This window comes from Pyxicephalus adspersus, chromosome 4 (assembly GCF_032062135.1).
Source record: "Pyxicephalus adspersus chromosome 4, UCB_Pads_2.0, whole genome shotgun sequence".
NCBI lineage: Eukaryota > Metazoa > Chordata > Amphibia > Anura > Pyxicephalidae > Pyxicephalus > Pyxicephalus adspersus.
The window spans coordinates 41,255,185-41,275,491 of record NC_092861.1 but is presented as its reverse complement, the minus strand read 5'-3'; the positions used below and the strand labels follow the sequence as shown (position 1 = coordinate 41,275,491).

Below are 20,307 nucleotides of genomic sequence, written 5' to 3'. Positions count from 1 at the left end.
AGTATATGCTTACTACACAGCTTAAGTGGCAACAAGTAGTACAGAACCAGCGGTACCTCAGGCATTTTATGTTATACACTAAAGTGGGGGCAGGGGGATACAAACATAAACATTAATCAACATGAGTTGAGAACCTTGAGTTAAAAAGGGGAAAGGAAAAAAAACCTTGCAAGGTGAGGTGGGGGAATGGGGGTAAGTCCACAGGTGCAACACACAGAACCAACTGTAAATCAGATTATGGGTTGCTGAGAACAAAGACCTTTGTCTTTGTCTAGCTATTTTGGCTATTCAAAGGATAGTGATCACCATGTATTCAGGTGAAGTACTAAACTGGATCCAAGTTTGTCTAAATTTTTCAGTGTTATCAAAACCAGAAGATTTCAGATCTTCCATTTTACATATAACAGCCACTCTATTCAACTAGTGAGCCACAGTACGTGGATTGTCATCTTTCCAGCATGATTTAAACTGCTTGTTCATCGTGTTAGAGATATGAAGCAATGCAACTCTGGCTTACCCCTTATGTCAAGCACAATAAGTTGTTGGGTCAGGGTGGCTGTTTCCCAAAAGGTAGACCATTTCAGGTATTCCCAGAATATATGTGGTAAAGGCAAGCTTATCTGGAGTTCTATACCACCTAGTGAGTAACTTAATTTCTAGGTATTTATTAATGATAGAGGCTTTGTGGACAAAATATAACATTTGATCTCGTTGAGCTTATGTAAACTTAAAACCTTGTAAACCTAAACAATGGTAATTGAAATACTTGGTTTTTGTTTATTGCATTTGATGTATATCCCAATATATAAACAGGAGCTGTCACTGAGATAGTGATCAGATCCACCTAGGTATCCACCTAAGACCATGCACAATCCTACTACAAAGCACTATAACATCTTTTTATTTATATTTCTTAGATTGTAAGCTCTTTTGGGCAGGGTCCTCTCCTCCTCCTGTGTCATTGTTTGTATCTTCCTGTCGTGTGCAACTCCTACTTATATATAAGTAAATATAATATATAAATATTTAATAGGTGACACATTTTCACTTTAAATTGAGGAAAATAAGACTATCATTTATTTTAAATCAGGGCCCTAAATAAAATATAATCCCAGGCCAGAATCAAAACAAATTCCTAGTGTTTTTGTAAAAAGCAGTTAATGAAGCAAGGAATTACCTTGTTCATACAGTAAACTCCCTGTTATCTGGAACTCAAGTGATCTGCACTCTCAGGCAACCGCCATGAATCAGAGTTTAAACTTGGGGTGCTGTGCTGTCAGTAAGCTAATGCTTGGTGCATCACTCCTGCAGCTCTGAAACATCCCTATATAGGACCTCTACTACTTTCCTGGCTAGTCACAATTGGGTGTGGAATTACGTGTAGCTTGTAGTATGTGAAGTGAGGTAAGTAAAGTCTGTCTTTATTTGCTTTTAATGAGTGTATTTCAATATTATAATTAAGTTTATAGTATGATGGAGTATGGGGTATAGAATTTTCATTAGTAATTCCCAAGCAAACACAGCTACATTTATCCAGAATCTACCAATCTCCATGGGTCCCGGATTAAGGGCCATTGTACCAAAATCTGACCTTGGGCCTGACCCACCCACTTCCTCCAAAGTTCTGTACTTACTAACAGCCATGTTCCAGCATTTGTTTAAATTTACCCACTACTTTCTCGGCTACCTGGCCCAAAGCAATACAGACGCTTTGACTTCTATGGACTGATTCCCAATGATGTAGATAAGGATAGACAAACCCCATAGTAATCAGTGGGTCTGTATTGTACCCCCTCTGATCTCTATAAATAGACAACTATCAAGGGGTAGTATGGTTTAAGTTTGGTTAGTGTAAGAAGGGGAGGGCTAAATGTATATTGTGGAGAAATACACCTTCTTTCAAACCATTCTATTGCACCTCAAAATATATTAGGTTTTACCATTTAACATTTTACTACTAGTATTTGTAATACATTTGTAAACATGTGTCCAGACTATGCACACCTAAGTATGATCATATTCTGAACAAGTAATACAAGTGAAAGCAGATTTTGGCAGTCTGCCAGTCTTTTAATATAAATGCACAACATGTGCTTCTAAACTGTTAGAAACTCACTGACACTCCAACTCAGAGTCTTTGTTTGGATTGTTAAGAACTAATTAGTTCACAGTACAGAGTGGTCAGTAATGACTTGGTTTTAAAAAAAACCTTTAGTGCTTTTTAAGAGTATTTACTGTTTATAATCTGGGAACAAGAGCACTTTAGAGGGGGAATAAGGCTTTTGAACCACCATAGCTATCTAGCCCTTTGTGTGAATTTCAATTGTCCCAACTTCTCGAGCAGCCATATACCATGGGTCATTCAGTTCTGATTGCTGGACTGGCCACAATGAAGAAACAATATTGCTGATATTATTTTATCTTTGTGCTGTTTTTACCTTCTGGTTCTTTTTTTACATTCTAGTAGTCCCATCATCCAGCTGTTCTAAATGATAGTAAATACATATATAGATTTTGTAACACAGCTCTTTTCTTCATCTACTACTATCTCATTGCACTCCTCATTCATCTTATGCCACTAGGATGTGTAAATTTTATTAGCACAACATCAGGTGGTAGATTTGTGAGTTATTTGCACAGTGAAGTGACTCCTCAGCCAATCAACAATCTCCTCTGATTGTGGTAACCTAAAATCTGTCTGGTGACCTTGGTTTACCGAGTATCCTGAATACTATTTGCTCCACCTTGCTGAATAATACCGATAATTATTACACCTAATGCTAAAAACAATCTGGAGTACATTTGACAAAATCCTTCTAACAGTACAAGTATAGTTCTAAAAGGTGATATGTAATGAAAAGTATGAATGTGTAAGTTAGACTGGTATTGTAACCTGAAAGCCAAAGTGAACCAATGGTTTTATCAGATGACTGATGTTTACAGCAGACACAAAGACAAATAAACCTATGATAGCAAGATAAGGAAAAGTCATAGGGTGCAAGACATCTCACATAGTAATCCTCAAAGGAAGTATTACAAAGACTGAGACCACCCACAAAGCATAGATTAATTACCCGATTACTGTTGAACTTGGGAATAATTTGAATTTTGGCAGTTGTCTGCAGAGGAAAATAACAGCAGGCATAAAGAGTTAAATTGTTGGTCATTAGGAAGGACTATGTCTTGCAAGTGCAATTATCTCTCATCTATAAAGATTATCTCATGCATGAAGAACTGTTTGGTTTACAGATTAGTGTTAGATGGAACCCAATCAACACATCCTGCTTGGACTCCTTTGAAAGTTAAACAAAGAGACTTCATTCTCATTAATTATAAGCAATAACAACAATGGTTCATAACCAGGTCAGGCAATTCATCTATGTTAGAGCACTGTACATTGCTGGCTTCAAAGAGATGAATGATATAAGCGCCTCTATTATTGTCTAAACAAAAGTGTCAATAAATCCCAGCAAAACAAGCACTGAATAACTGTGGGAGTAGAGAGATCGGCATTGTAGAGAGGAATTCTGCTGTGTACAAGACTGGTAGAGGCACTGGGGCAGCAGCACACTGATCCACACTCACATTAAACTGGGTTCTATTGAATGGATGACTGGGGTCAGATGATTGTTACTGATTCTTACATTACCGCAGAATGAGATCATTAGGATATATTGTAAAGTTTACAGCAGGCCTATACACACTTATGCTTTACAACCTTTTTTGAGATGGTAATAAAAGTATCCCTCCAGTGATCTTAATAAGTCATTTGTTGAAGTTGGTACCTATTGAATGTAAAGATCAGTCAATCTGAATTTTGGTCACTCACTATATAGGAGTTCACTGAAAACTCTATCTGCAAATGGTATGCAAAAAGTTTACCCACTGCCTTGCTTCTACATGGTTCTGCAATCCTGTCACTGAGACTTTAAAGAGTGCTTTAGGAAGGAATTCAGCAACTGTGGAGCAAGAGGTGTCCTTAGATTCCAATTAGCACAAGAGATAGCAGCCAGCAACCAGTGGAAGAGGCCAGGTTATGAGTCAAATGGTCTTCAGGGGTGGAAAAATGATCTGTTAGGGGACTGAAAATGGGGTAATAATATTGCAAGGGAAAGTTGAGTGAAGAGGATGGATGTAAAAGATGTTTTTTTGTATAACATGACTCTTCAATCCCCTAGGATATAGACAGTAGGTAGGATTAGGTATACTTACTGCACTTTAAATCTAATTGTCAATTGGTGTCACCAAAACACCAGATTACTAATAAGGAGACTTTCAGAAGCTACCTGGTTTTCCACTGACTACATTTTAGAAAAAAGTACACCTAGATATATTTATTTAATTGTGGGCCAGTTTTCTACCCAAAACTGAATTGGTGTCAGGTAAAAGGAGAAGGGAACCCTAAATTAGTTCAATTAAAAAAAAAATCAAACTTCAATTACACATGGGAGACAAATTCCAATTGCAGCACAGTTTTGTCAATAGACCTCTTGCAGTAATTAAACATAAAAAAAAGCCGTTCCTATTTTTCCTAGTGCAGAAACTCCATATGAGCAACTTTTTTGAGACTGTCAGCCTTTTTTGTTAGGTAAGGCAACTGACCAGAGGTGATATAACCTTTATGAACTCTTTAAAGTAGAACTAAACCAAAAAATAAAAAAATCACACTTACGTTTAAGCCATCCTGAAAATCTTCTTTCCACGAAGTAAGCGCCAGGCACCGCCATCTTAAGTTTTCTTCCTTCTTTTGGCTACGTCACCCAATCTCGCACTGTGCAGGTGTGAGATTAGCATAGCCCGCTGTAAAAGGGAAAAAAAAGAGAACTGATCTCACTTCGCATGCATGAGATTGGCATCTCTTTCCCCTTAGTGAAGGAAAATGCGCATGTCCGGGAATGTGCAGAAGGAGCAGCCAGGAGCTTCCTGGCATGCGTGACGTAGGAAACCCGGGAGGCTCTGTGCACCCATTTAGTCTTGACACAAAGGTGAGGAAGGAAAGGGGAGGTACTTCACCTTTTCTTTTTTTTAAAAAATGTTGCATTTAGAAAAAAAAGAGTATTTTTACTTTATATAAAAAAGGGTTGTCTACCCTTTTATGTAAAGCAAAAAGTTTGAATTTAGGTCTGCTTTAATCAGTCCAGACCTTCAGAGGAAAAGAGTGAATGACAGATGCACTTGAGTTTTAATATCAGAACCTTTCAAAATTAAACTTGAACTGTTGCTTCAGCTGGGTTGCCTTGGTCTAAAACTACCATAACAACCCACCGTAAGTGCCAGAAGAACAAATCTGTAACCCATACCAAGTAAAAGGGCAGCAGCACATGCATGCAAGCACCTAGAAGTGCCTACATTTAACATTTGATGTCCTTCAGAATGTATCAAAACAAAGAAGTTTTGTTTTATGCACATTTCTCCTATTGTCAGTACTACAGGATTTATCCACCCATCTCTAGAACTTTGTTTTGGTGAGAACACCTATATTAGTTTTAGACCTGTATGGAGTTATAGGAACAACATGGCTTCATCTTGCTGCAATATTTTCCTCCTAATATTTTACTTGGGTTTAGAGGTAGAAGTCATGTGCAGTTTAAACAGCAATATACACTGTATGTTTGGATGGGCAGCACTGCTCTGGTTGCTGAAACACTCTCACTGTAAGTTGCAATGTCCCAGAGGACGGATGCAGGATTTAATACTAGGCCAATATAAACCAAACCACTGGAACAGATTTCCGTGAGAATCCTACTTTGGGGTCTCTTTACAGTGTTTCATTTTTGAAAACTTTTATTCCATATTGCATCTGTTTTTTCTTTTTATTTGGTAGATTATTCCTCGGGGGTTTTAAAGATCATAGACACCTGTAGAGCCCTCAGTCCCCCCAAACTCTTAATCAAATCCCACTACAGAAACCTTTTCATTCCAAATCCCAAATAATACTCATCAGATGTGGCCCCAGTAGGAGCTATTTACCAAACTTTGATCAACCAAGACCTCAAATCATAGCCATAGTGTCCCTAATTATTCCAGTCTCCCAATAAAAAACAGCCACACTCCCCTCTTCAATTTACACCTCCAATCAATGCCAGACACAACATCCCTGATGCCTCTTGTTTCCAATAGTATTGGAATACTAATAAATATCATGACATAGGCGTGTCATGTCTTTCAGGATTGACTTCCTTACAAAACACATTAGCGGACATGAGCCCATGGAATCACTGTATGTTAGGATATGCACCGTATTTGTATCACCCCTACCATTTACAAATGTGACACACTGAGGAGGAATTGCTGTACACTGCCCCTGGTTGTTTTTATTTTTTTCCATAAATGTTTAACAGTTAAAAATATGAGTAACATATGAGTAACATAAAGTGCTGACCTGTCACATAAAATGTTTTTCTGAAAAGCTATAGAGGGTCGATTTAGGTACAGTACTAAAAAATATTATATATTTTATTACAGTTTTTAGAAGACCACAGATATACAAAAATGTTCTTAGTCCTTTGTGGTTACTGTTTGATCTATTGGCCAACATGCCTTTGAAGTATTCAGCATAATATACGCCACTCCAAATCATTCTTCCCCTGCCGAGCATGTCTGAGCATCGCTGGCAAATCAACCATTTGATTTTTTTTCTTCCTTTTGGTAATGGAAAGTACCTTGGCATGCAAAATGTTGAAAAGCAGGATTTTGGTGGCATCTATTGAAAAACTACATGAGACCTCTCCAACCCATACATTACTTTTTTTCCAGCAGTCCAGCTGTGAACGAGAGTCTAATCCCTGGTGCATACAGAGGGAGTGATGAAAGCTTCAATAGGACCTGTCAATACACTGCTGCACCATATGAAAAGTTTTCTTTTTCAAGTGCTGCCAAAGGTGCCGGGGTGGTACCACAAATGATTTAAGGACACATTTTGACAGGGAGAGAAAGAAAGTGTCCTCAAATGACTGGCATTGACTCTAAATACTGGGGAGCATGAACCAATTAACAAAGTAAGGGCAGTCCTTTCAGTATCCATTTTCTATAGTCTGTGGCCTGAAGCACGTAATTAAATGCATGCCTCTTTCTTCACACTGTAAGAACATACAGAGTGGGGTCTGCAGGTCCACTGCATTATCTCATCCTGCATTCATTTATTGGCTTACAAAGCCACCATCTGCGCTAAGCAACCTACATCATCGCACATACAGAATGGTTGCCTCAAAACACATTGTGGACAATGTTTAACTTATATAACATACATTATTCTATGCAGAACAATCTATATGGACCCATGAAAAGAATACGTGCAAATACCCAGTAGGCTTTTTTTTACATATAAATGCTAAAGCTAAGAATCCTTTAACTGACATACAGTACATTATTACTTTAAAACAGCATTGCTGCAAACATAAAGTGGTAAAGGGAAAATTGGAATTGTCGAATACAATCTTCGTTTAACTATACATATTGGTCATATTCTGTTCATTCCAAGGAAATTCAAACAGTCAATCATCTTACATGTTTTACATGCATGGAAAGGAAACCCATCATAAGGGAAAATAAGGGGGCTGCTAATGATGACTCACCTCTGAAAATGTCAGTCCACCAGCATTCTTTAGTTACACCAGCTTAAAGAGTCTCTGGCTTTGCCAGTTTAGGGTAAAATGAAAATGTCTTTTGAAAGAATAAGCACAACACATTGTTAAACTATGTGCTAATGGTTGATGTGCTCCAACCCAGTGACTGACCTGTCAGGCTTGATGTATATTTCTTAGAGGAAGTGACATGCTCTTCCACAGCTGAAAGTATATGTATATTCGCCAAAAACTTTGACATAAAGCCAGAAGAGCATGGCAAATGTATGAGTATGTGGTATCACTTGCTCTGATCCTATTTTAGGTCACAGACCTGGAACAGAATTGCAACTAAAGTCCATACAATTCAAGGCTCTCAGTTAGCACAATGATACCCAGTCAGTGGCTCAGAAAGTTTTGTACAAAAAAAAGCATTGAATGCATCTTTTTTTCAATTTGTTTCTCTATCCACAGGCTACTTGCTTTTCAGATTAATGTTGTTTGGAAATATTTCTTGAAATTAGTAAAGTTTAAATAAGATGATAAATATTGAAGCATTTGTAGGTCTTGGTCTATACCAAGATGTGTTGTAATCTTTTCTTTACTATTATTATTACTCTCAATAGTAATACTAGACTGTCCTATTACTATAATATGGTTCTCATTGATTTTTATTTTACACATCATGTGTCCTCACTAATATCTAAGTATATTTGGACTATGTAATTTATTTTAAATGTGATCTACAATATATTGTGAATTCTGCAGCCAAACTCATCCATCCTTCCCTCCGCTCCTCTTCTGCTGCATCTCTTTGTAGTTCTCTTTATCGGCTTCTACACCTTAGAATCATATTCAAGCTCCTGTGCTTTGCCTACTAATCCCTCCACAGTTCTTGTCCCACTTATCTTGCTGACCTGATAGAAAAATACTCCCCAATCCACTCTCTTCATCCCTCCAATGACCCACTAAAGACTTCCTCACTCATAACCTCATCACACGAACGGATACAAGACTTGTCTAGAGCTGCGCCAACTCTCTGGAATGGTCTTCCTAGTCCGATTTGGCTTGCTCCTACTTTCCGTTCATTTAAAAGAGCACTCAAAACCCATCTTTTCAAACTTGTCTACCCATCTTCTTCTGTCTCTTAAACCTACTTACCCACAATTCCATATACCCCCTCCTACTGTGTGCTACTTTCCCCTCCTCCTAGATTGTAAGCTCTTGGGGGCAGGGTCCTCTCCTCCTCCTGTATACTGTCTGTATTCGTCTGTCATTTGCACCCCCTATTTAATGTACAGTGTTGTGTAATATGTTGGCGCTATATAAATACTGTTTATTAATAAAAAGAATAATAATAAAAAAACATTATTAATAATAATAATAATAATAAATTGGAAAATATGAGATTTATACAGAAGACTTAAACCAGCTAGTTTTTTTTACTGTGTAGAAATCCTACTTTAAAAAATAAATACAAACATGCAAGTACCAAGCTGTCTTTTTCAGTTTTTTTTATCCTGAAACAAAAGCTGTGCCTTTACAAAATCTTGTTTTCTAAAACACATAAAAAAGGCAAGCAAAGGTCTAACAAATTCTGTAACAAGTTTTGAGCAACTGGAGTGTAGGCTCCTTTGGCTAGGGTCCTCTGCTCCTCCTGGGTCATTGTTTGTTTGTTTCTCTCTGTCATTTGCAATCCCCATTTATTGTACAACACTGCATAACATGTTGGTGCTTTATAAATACAATTTATCAATAATAATAATAATTGTACAATTTTGAAGACATTCCTCCAAATTTCAATGTAGATTTTCAAGTCAGTAATTCAAATGTTTATGCTGTACAATTAGTTTTTGTAAAGGGTTAGGTGCCCAAAGCCAAACACCTCAACAAACACCTAAATTAATGGGTGGCTCAGATCTGCTTAACTCACACCATATATAAGAAAGAATTGCAACAGCATTCACCATGACTTGGATATAGTTGGAGCATGGGCAGTGAAAGGTCTGTATATTCAGCTGGCTTTATAAAGGTTTACAACATCCAGCAACATCAAAAAAGCTCAGCTTCCTGATAGCTCCTAACAAAGCTGTCAACTGGAAGTTACAGTTGGACAATAATTTAGCTCAATGGGACGTTCACCAGATAAACTTAAACGTTTAAAGTATTTAAACTTAGCATGAAGTTTAAGCTAGTCCAAAAACAAATGATCTGGTGGACAGGCTGAAGCCACTACATGAACTAGTACAGGACTGCTTTGTTTTCCTCAAGTTACTTTTGGCTGTGATCCACTAAGCTCTGCAAGGAGCTTTCTCAACACTCTGTTGGTGGTGCAGTCTCAGTTAGTCACGAATGAATGGCAATAGAACATAGTGAATACTTTAGATGTCCCCAATTACAGGGCACATCCAAAAACAATGGCTTTAAGTAATTTTCTTCAAGGCACAGTTTGGGCATTTCCTAAAATTTGTTTAATCTTCGCCTTCTGAGCTCTTCCAAAGATGGTTGCTGTTCATCACGACCAGAAGTCCCCCACTGTCCTAAAAGTTAAAACAGATAGCATTTTCATCATGTACAAGAAGTGTCTAAACAATAAAAGTTAACATTTATAATGTGGCATTTAGTTTTTTTTCCAGTAATTCATCTGTGCTATCTGCAAGTAACCATTAATACTTCTAGTAGTTATCTGTGTTTTATTTAATTTCTACTAGAAATCCTACTAATCGTTGTCAGTTCACATTTATGTACTGTTGCTTAGCTCTTTGAAATAAAGGATATTTAGCAATTTCAGGATGCAAATAGAATATGTACATCCACTGAAACTAGTGGTAAATGCACACAACTGAACCATGGAAACATTATTGTAAACCTGAATAGTTCTCCTTTGCATTTAGTAGTCTGTGAACAAAAAGCAACATTTTATAACACACATTTAAAATACAGATATGCACATTAGAATGCAGGTATTTATTTATGGTGGCTCAGAGGTCAGCAACCTGGCCTTTACAGCACTAGGTGTCAAATCCGGGCCGGAAAACTATCTGCATGGAGTTTGCAGGTTCTCTCTGTATTCAGGTTTCCTCGCACATTCTAAAAACAATGCAGTTAGGTTAATTGGTGTGCCCCCTAAATTATCCTTAGACTGGGTTACTATGGTAGGGACATTAGATTGTGAGCTCCTTTGTGGGACAGCTAGTAACATGGCTATGGACTTTGTAAAGCAATGTTTAATATGTTGGCCGTATATAATTACAAGATAATAATGAATGGACATGGGTGTGAGTAGGCCCTTGAGTGAACTTGTGATGTCTCGACACCCTATAGTAGGGGTGCGCAACAGGTGGATCGCAACCTACCAGTAGATCGCAAAGGCAACGCAGGTAGATCGCAGAGCCCGGCCTTTCAATATAAACTCTACCGCACACAGAAGTTATTAAATCCAAGTTTTTATTGTTGGTAGATCATTTTGACTTGGTCATTTTAGCTCGCAAGGCAAAAAAGTGTGGGCACCCCTGCTCTAAAGAAAGAGAACTGCCTCAGCCTTCATCTGCAGTTGTTTGGCCAAATGTTAAGTAATAAAAGCACTGGCCCCTGCAGAATTACCACCATACCAATGCAGCAAGGAATGTCACAGCTACAGAGAGTAGCTATTTATATGCCAACTAAGAGAATCTGGCTTGTTTTTTATTAGGATTGCCATGCCATAACATTAAACCTGGACAGATATGGATTACAACGGTTGTGTGGCTGATCAGATAAAGGTATGTTGCTGATCACATCTATTTATTCAATGATTGCCTTGGTAAAATCATATGTGCTAGGTTTTAAAGGGTTGAGGTGAAACCTTCCATGACATTTAAAGCAGTTTTTCCATAAGTTCCCCTTCTTAGCCCCGCCATGTGTAACCTTACATGTGTATAGGCTATGTGTGTTCTGACCTCCAGGATAAACAAATGAATAATACAAAAAAAGATAAAAATGTTGGAGACAAGTTTGGGTAATACTGATTGTAGACAGGAATAAATATTATTATTGTCCACCGTGACCTATCAAATTATAATTTTATTTTGTAAACTAAAGTTGCAAAGCTAAAACAGAAGTCTTGTGAGCTTTTTTCAATTTCCTTGAGTCTCGGTTAGACTTAGCATAATGGAAGTCCCTCATGCATTCCTCAGAAGTAAATTGAATCTTTTTTTAACTGAAAGCTGCAAGTAACTGTGATCTGTATAATATGGCTTTTCCTGTGTTTTCAATGCCCATACAGGGGACCTTAAATACACTCTGCACTAAATATTTTGTTGGCTGTATGACCAGTGGACAGACATCAACGAGATAATGCTTTTGAGTCAGCACTTTAAAGGCTGTTTATCCAGAAACAAAAGTTACGTATTTGGATTTGGCTTAATGCAGGTCAGCCCGAGGAAGCATTTTATTAATGAGCCACTTAAGCTAAAGCAGCATAACAGCTTTAAGTAAACTGTAATTAGTTTGCATTACAGCTCACTTTCCAGCAGGTGGCAGCAGAGTCGTGCACAGCATACTGGCAGCAAATTAGGACAAATGCCAGTCAGCAAAGCTTTCCACATAGTAAGCAGAATTAGGCTTATTTTGAAACAGATGGGCACTACAGAAGCTGCTGTACTGAATGTTATGGAGTTGTTTATTGTCTGGCTGGTTTCAAAATCAGGGATTACTCTGCAGCATCTAGCAGTTTCTGTGTCACATCAGGCTGCAACTGCAGTGAGTGAAAGCCCTTGGGATCCCCATGTAGAATTTTTTTTCTTTCTTTAGTAATCCAGACAAAAGGAACACATTTCTCTGTGTACGCCTCATGACAACTCATGGTTTTGTTATTTCAGGCAACACTTCACAATGTTATTACAAAGAGATTAAAAAGCACCCTTATCCCCAGGCGGCAAAATGTACAAAGCACCATGATACAAACTCTATAGACAGTGATGCTGCATTTACACATATGGCAGACTTTCCATTTCTTACTTTATTTCTCAAACTATCAGTTCCAGGTGTTTAAATATTATTATGCTCAGAACAATACGAACAGCTCCTATTTAGGGTCTAACACATGGGGGTGGCACAGTTAGGCATATGATGTGTTGATGTTAATGCATTGTTCTGATGGCTTGTTAATAACTGGTTTGCTAGCAGAACCAGATAATATGACCAGGCTTAAACAGTGATGTAGTATTTAGAAAAAAGAAATGCTATCATAGCTGGAGCTTCTGAGGCTGCTAAACTTTAATGCAAGCTTTAATGTTAACCCTCAGTAAACCAATGGCATGCCATCATTTATAAGATCAGTGGAGGACATAGCCAACAGTGGGCCCCTGTGCAGAATTGACTTGTGGCCCATGACTGCACCTTCTTATGTCTGTCCCTGATAAATCCATTTTATTCCCACCTGGACAATGTTCATCATTTCACAATTAGATCTCACATGAAACTTGCAACTCAAGGCCCATAATCCATATATTAAAAAAAGTATAGTTTTCATACTCAGATTTATAAACTATTACAGCTATCCATTTTATTTTCCCACTGCAGGCTTCTATTCTTATCTTTGCAAACCAGTAATATCCTCATACCGGTCTCATCTGCCAGATTAATGTTGTAATTAACAGCAACTGAGGCTCGACTAAATGTGTCTGCTCAATTAAGAGCTGCCTGCCAGTCCCTTTCTTGGCTAGGAAGATCGAGCACATTACATCTTCAATGTAACATCCCTCTTCCCTAATAAAATTGAACTTGTGTGACAGAAAACAGTTTTGGGCACTGAAACAGCATGGCATGAAACGGTAGGGAAGAGAAATTCTATGCAATCTCTATGACTAAAACTTTTGGCTTCCACCTGCTAGAAGAAAGTGCTTAGCTGTAAGTTCTGCAGCATTCTGGGGACACATACTACGTTATAGCAAAAATAGCTGCATATGTGGCCACATACATAGTGATAATAGAATAAATAAATTGCACCCTTACTGATTTCAAGCCTGTTCGTTTGTTTTTAAAGTGGGCATTGCATGTCCTGAAAATGGCAATGAGAATCGAGTTGTGATACAAATGTATATTTGTGCCACAGGATTTGTTGTGCAAATAGCAATACAATGTGGTAGTTCACAGCAATGACTGAAGAAGGGCTTTTCCCGACTGAAGGGCAATCCCTTGATTAAGAATAAAAAGCAGCCTTGTTATAGAAAGGACCACAGAATTTGAAAACTATTAATAATAGGCATTAGTAATTTTTAGCAAAGTAGTGATAGTATGTGAATGTTAAAAAAGATATTTAAAATTAATGTATTTACAGGGGGACTTTTCTACTGACTTTCAGTATAAAAAAGCACATCTCCAGCGACCACCAATGTAATGGGACATTTCAATGACTACCAATGTTAAGGGTGGGGGGGTTAAATCTCTATGTGACCATAATCTTTGTACAGCATTGCGTAATATGTTGGCACTATATAAATACTGTGTAATATTAATAATAATAAGATTATTATTATTAATAATAAAGTAAAAGGAGCACATTTACTGGCCAACAATGTTATGGTGGGTACTTGTCACTTGCCACTGTCAATTTAAGGCTGGTATTTCTCTATTGACAAGCAATGTAAGGGGTTGATCATTATTATTATGGTAAAGAAGGTATATCCCTAATGACTGCTAACAAAAAGGGGGTACTTATTCACTGAACATGAATATTAGGAGGCACCTCTTTACTGACCTAGACTATACTGACCATTAGTATAAAGGGTGAACTTCACTGACAACTAATGTAAGAAAGCACTACAATTTTCATTGTCGCCATTTTTTATGGCCATTATTATTAGTTTTATTTACAAGTATTACTATGGATAATATGGTCATAAAAGGAGGGGATGTAAGAAAAAAAAACTACGCGCCTGAACTGTAAAATATGCTAACTATGCCTGTGGGTTCTTCCAGGGTTAAAAGCTTAGAATGACTCACGGAACAAAAAAAAAACAAACATTTTCAAGCTGGTAAAAATGGAAGAGTCATATAAAAGAAATGACTTAAAGGTTTAAATATTATGTCAGACTATGCACCCACTATAATGATGAGGAAATATCTAGTGTCACTGTCTGTATTTGTTTGTTATTTGCAACCCCTATTTAATGTACAACACTACATAATATGTTAGCGCTATAAAAATCCTGTTTATTAATAATAAAATATGTTTGTTATAGTTTGGTGTACTGACTGCTGATGTGACAGAAGAGTGCACTGATTCTACAGATAGGATGTTAGAGGTCAATATTCTGCAGGCACGTGGAGTTTACCTCTGTTTGCCCTCACTATGCAATCTCTAACTCTTGCTACATAATATGGCTATTCTATTTATAAGAGAATGTCTTGTTTGTGTCTTGGCACACAATACATAAATTATGTCCATAGATTGCAGGCAGTGCCTCTTAGCACATTTGATGAAGCTATCCAGCTGGGATCCTGGCAAAGCACAAGCAAAAAGTCTTTTTTCATATTTAAATCTCCAAGCTATTGCAAGAAACATACAAAATTTCATTATATCAGAAACACATACAATAATTCAGATTATGCAATGGGATGTATTTAAAACCAAGCAGGTCAAAAGTCTATAAAAATTCTTCTTACGGATCACTGTTCATCCAGAAATGTGAAAGACTGATATGAAAACATGAACTGTAAATGAATGAACAATGACACTAGTTTAGTAATGTGATTTAGAAGGGTGGGAAAGGGAAGATAATGCATTTCTTTAGCAAGTTAGTAAATTAGTCCATCTATATAATAAAAAGATGGGGCATCAGATTTTGTATTATAACACAATGGTACAATAAAATGTTACAGGTAAAAAAAAACTATCAAGAAGAAAGTATGTGGTCATCTGAAAGGGTCAGGTGGCAGACTGTCATGCTGATCCAATACCTTTAACATTTTCTCTAAACTGGAACAAGTATGCTGATTAGGAATTGTGACTTCAATCTGACATACTTTTACTGGGTCAGTTACTAGTAAAGCACTACAATTAAAACAGCCAGATAACTTGTATTTCCATTTTTTAACCCACAATTTTTTTCATGCTGTTTGCGCCTCTACTAGGGAAATATACTCTCTCAATAAGTGCACAAAACAAAGACAAAAAGATTCTGCTATGTGCAAATGCATGTAACAATCCAAAGCATCTCAAATACCATATCCTGATCAGATGCTTTTAAATCTGTTCAACATAGCTGCCGGCTACAGCTTAATGGAGATGGGAATCCAGTGGTCAGTCAATATTAGCCCTTAAGTGCCCATCACTGACCCATATACCGTAATACATGGACTAGTCCCAGCAAAACTGAACTCACATTTAACACAGTTTGAATTCTCTAAGCAGCATAGGACACTGCAGGAGCACTGAATGTTTGGCTGGATTTTTGTGCTCCTTGAAGTTGTTTCCCACCTTGCTCTATGGTTGTAAGCAGTTCTGGAATAATAAAGCTTTCTTAATGTGCAATATGTATGTGCTATCTGTTTAAAGACATATATAATTTATTAATAGCTCCTGTTCTTTTGAAAAAGCAGTATTTACTGCAAAACCTGTTGAGGTGTTCAATATATGGGGAAGGATCTACTAACTTCTCTCATTATAGGCAACACACAAGTATCATGTTTAATGTACCAAAAATTCTCCCAGAATTCTCAATGCCAAAAAGCAAAATAATTGTGACAATTAAATGTCTTAACAAGGTGCTAACAAGCTTTGGTTCAACGTCCTACTACTGCACTTTATATATATGGACGAAAAAAAATGCCCAAAAATTGGGCATCCGCACAATGCACCACAACTCATATTATGTTACCATCTTGTGCTGCACTGTGGTGTATGTGCTTTTTTTTTTTACCAGGGTGCCATTAAAAGTGAACCAAAAAGCAAGAAGGGAGAAATCTTAGCAGAATTAAATCCCTATAAAGTTGTTTTCTTTAAAACTAAAATGAGAAAAAGACTTCTGTAGCATTTAATCATATAATTCTCTGTTTTTTCCTACCCATACCCTATTTTGTCTAAAACTGGGGCTATGATGTCTGGATTCGGATGCCAGCAGCCCTACTGCTTCAGAAGACAAAATAGTATATCAGTGTCAGCAAGAAACCACAAGTATTTATGCTACAAGAAAAAATACAAAACTTTTGTTGAGACTGGAGGTCTTCTTTAAGGGAGGAATTCAATAATGTACATTTTATTTCAGAGTGAGAGGTCTGTATCAGTGTGAAATCAAACATTTTGTTAAGAATCAATCCTCTATTCACTGAAATGGCTACACAACCACTGCAACAGCTTCACTTATGTTCCCAATAAAAAGCAGATTCATATTTAATACAACAAAATCCGTTAAGTGGCAGACTGGACCTCAATGAAAATAAGGTAAGGACAGCAACATACTTATGTAAACATCAAGCAAATAAATGGCATGTTTGATATTTCCAGGAATTAAAATATTTCTCCTGGGTGTTAATGAAGGTAGAAAGAGATTCATTTAATATTGCCTCCAAACATTTCACGACTTGGATGTGGAAAAATGTTGTTATTGGAATTAAGACAAAACATGCTTTCATAGAAATAGGCTTTATTTTCTTAAGTTACGAGAGTTGCCAGAAGTCGACGCGAGTATGAGCCAGTGTGGCATGGTCAGAGGCTGTGAAAATGTGTTCTATCATTTTGGAGTGCATTAAATCATGATGGAACTGCAGCCAATAAAAGCACTGCTCAAGCACAGTGTGATTCTGATATTGTCTTAATGTGATTAAGTAAGAGCTTACGTTATTTCAATTGCTGTGAAAAAATGATGTGATAATTACCAATGCATATACCACTGGAGGGCTTTTTATGTAGCCAGAGCAGTTATAGGACCTCACAGTATTCTGTGCAAGGGTCATCTTTAGGGCAAGACTTGTCTAGCCTTCATGTAAATAAATCTATTGTTAATTGCAAAGCATTTACCTACACTTAATAAAATTCCCACTTTCTGGAACGCCTACATTTATTTCACTAAATTTTGTTATAATTATACTGATTGTATTTAGGGTGTGGGTCTACTATATATGTGTTGTAAAGTGGATCTAAACCCAAAGCAAAAACAAGATATTGCAGCATAGGAACTCCTAGATGTGGTAGATCCATTATTTCTTTTCTTTTGGGCCTTTTCCCTTAATTTCCAGGTGGTGACCTACAAACTAATACATTTTCTGTCTCTTCATGTCTACACTAATTTTCCCACTGTATCAGTGATCCATGGTTGTTTTGCAGGCAAAAGTTTAAATATGTCTGCCTTTGTTTATGCCCATTTCATGATGACTTGATGGGATTAATAGTTTACATAATAAATAAAGGGTTCTTTGTCCTTTCTTTTCAGCTCACTAGAAGTGACAAGGACATGGACAAGATAAACAGATATAATCTGTACTCGCTGAAAATATTTATAACCCCATTAAAAAAGACAACTAATGAGAAGTCACAACCACAAGGACTTTTCATCTGCAATATAGAAAATATTTTTAAAATTTATCTTGTATTTTTTCAGGATTACAATTTTTAATATAATCTGAAAAAAATATTTTTTTTTGTAGTTGGGACTTTGCCTAGTGGCTTTGCACTTGCCTTTGGAAAGATAGGAATTACCTGCAAAGGATTCAAATGCATGTGTACACTACTGTCTCTTTAATATAGCTGAGGCTTAACTGAAATCTCAGACAATGTGAATATGCTTAGGTGAAAGTAAAAAGTGGATTCACTGCTTAACATATTATTCTTACAACTCATTTAACCACCCTGGCAAGTGTCGCTAAAAACATTAAAGAAAAAACACTTACCTTGTTCCGTTGGCAAATTCAAATAATTTTGTATTGGATTGTGTCCAATACAAAGAAATCTTTATATAATATTATATATATATATATTATACATGCTACTGTACAGATTATATTCCATGTTTCACAATTCTTTTATTTAACAGATTTTTGTGTTTTTTTATTTAAAGTTTATATTAAATTTATTAAAATATTGGACATATTTCGGTAAGTTATGCCTAAGAATTATAGGCCTACAATGTAAAAGAAATTTTCATGCAAAAAAATGTAACGCTTTTTGCGTGGAAATACGGACAGAGTTAGAAAGCAAGGGGGGTTATTTTGGAAGTTGTAGAATTCTTACGTGTTTGGTGAAGACTCTCCTGCAAGGCTTGTTGCAGCTGTTCATCTTCACTAACCCCTCCTGTGTACATATCATAGGGCCGCTCTGATCGGTTTTCTTGGTACTCATACTGTGGATACCTGGTATACCCTATTTGAGAAATATACAGAATATTGTTTAAATAGCTTATTGTTTTTCTAGTAAATACACTACAATAAAAAGACCTAAACTAGGACCAAGGCAAATGAAGACTAAAGGACCTATATAAGCCACTAACTGCTAGAATGTCAACCAACACTGTTGTGTTCAGATATCTCAGTGCTCTGGCATGCTTTTTGTTCTATGAGTTGGGTATGAATAAGGTGAAAACAACAGGCAGACATTCCACAATGCTAACAGTTAATCGCAACATCTATGGAGCAGCCTACTGATTTTTTAAAATTTTTTGACATTTTTTAAGATACCGGGAGCATTTGCAATTGGAAATGTAAAAAAATGGAAATTAAAATCAAAATATTATACTACAATAAAAAGTTACACTAAGGTTATAACAAAAATAAATTAAGTTTTGCCTTATCTGTACATTCAAAGGCAAAAGGACATTCAGTTTCATGTTGCCTGGATTTTGGGTGGAACCAGTTACTCTTACTGCTTCTTTACATATGATTATTTGGTTACTCAAAATTAACTAACCAAACAAAAAATAACATGCATAAAAAAAAAAGAAAAACAAAAGACATCTCACACAGATATATCAATAATTCTTTGTTGTCCATTCACTGAGCACTTCATAGTTTGCTAGAACTGGCCATTCATGTTCTGGTGGGGCAGAGCCCACTTTTACCAAGAACAAAACAACAATGTACTGATTTTATAATTAGAAAGAACCCAGGTCTGCAGCAAATTTGAGTGCCATGATCACCCTTTCAATGGTGTCATGTAGGTCCCTGACATACACATATACATATGGTAAGGGGCTCTAGGGACTGTGATGTGCAGAAAATACACTTTTAGTTTTTCAGAACATAAATAGGCTTTGTAGAGCTTTGGTTGGAATAACGACACCATATATTACCTGGTAGCTAGACATCATTATAAATCTGAACTGTCCACAGGCCTCTATATATGTGAGCTGACTAAAGATCAGGGCTCTGATTCTGAGCTTACTTCTGAGTAAGAATGCTGAGTGCAAACAATACAAGTGCTGCCCGTGTGTGTTGGGAAACACATTATGGTGTTGATTAGGGACTAGGGGCTTAAATTAGGGGCTTGGGCGAACAAATGTTTTGTTTATATCTGGACTTGATGCACAAAGCCCTTTTGGACTGAATTTGTGTTTATCGGTTATCTTGTTGAATTGGAGTGCAGGAGAAACCTGCTTTACTGTTCCTGGATGTCCTGGTCTTCAGCATAATTTACCACTGCCAATACCACATGATCCTGTTCCGCTTACAGTATACTTTATATATTATGATAAGGGATGTCAAACTAACATAGTAATTGCCATTAGTTTGTTGACACTTTTGTCCCTATTAGGAAACATTTCCATTACTTTCT

At 36.8% G+C, this 20,307-nt stretch overlaps 1 protein-coding gene across 1 annotated transcript in view; it reads right to left on the bottom strand.

The window, feature by feature from the left end:
• Window positions 1-8,985: 8,985 nt before the first annotated feature.
• RHBDD1 (rhomboid domain containing 1) overlaps window positions 8,986-20,307 on the bottom strand; it is a gene marked incomplete in the record, with an annotated part of 83,043 nt that continues 71,721 nt past the window's right edge. The window contains 2 exon segments of the mRNA XM_072407950.1: window positions 8,986-10,102; window positions 18,772-18,900. Of these exon segments, the coding sequence (XP_072264051.1) occupies window positions 10,023-10,102; window positions 18,772-18,900 (209 nt within the window).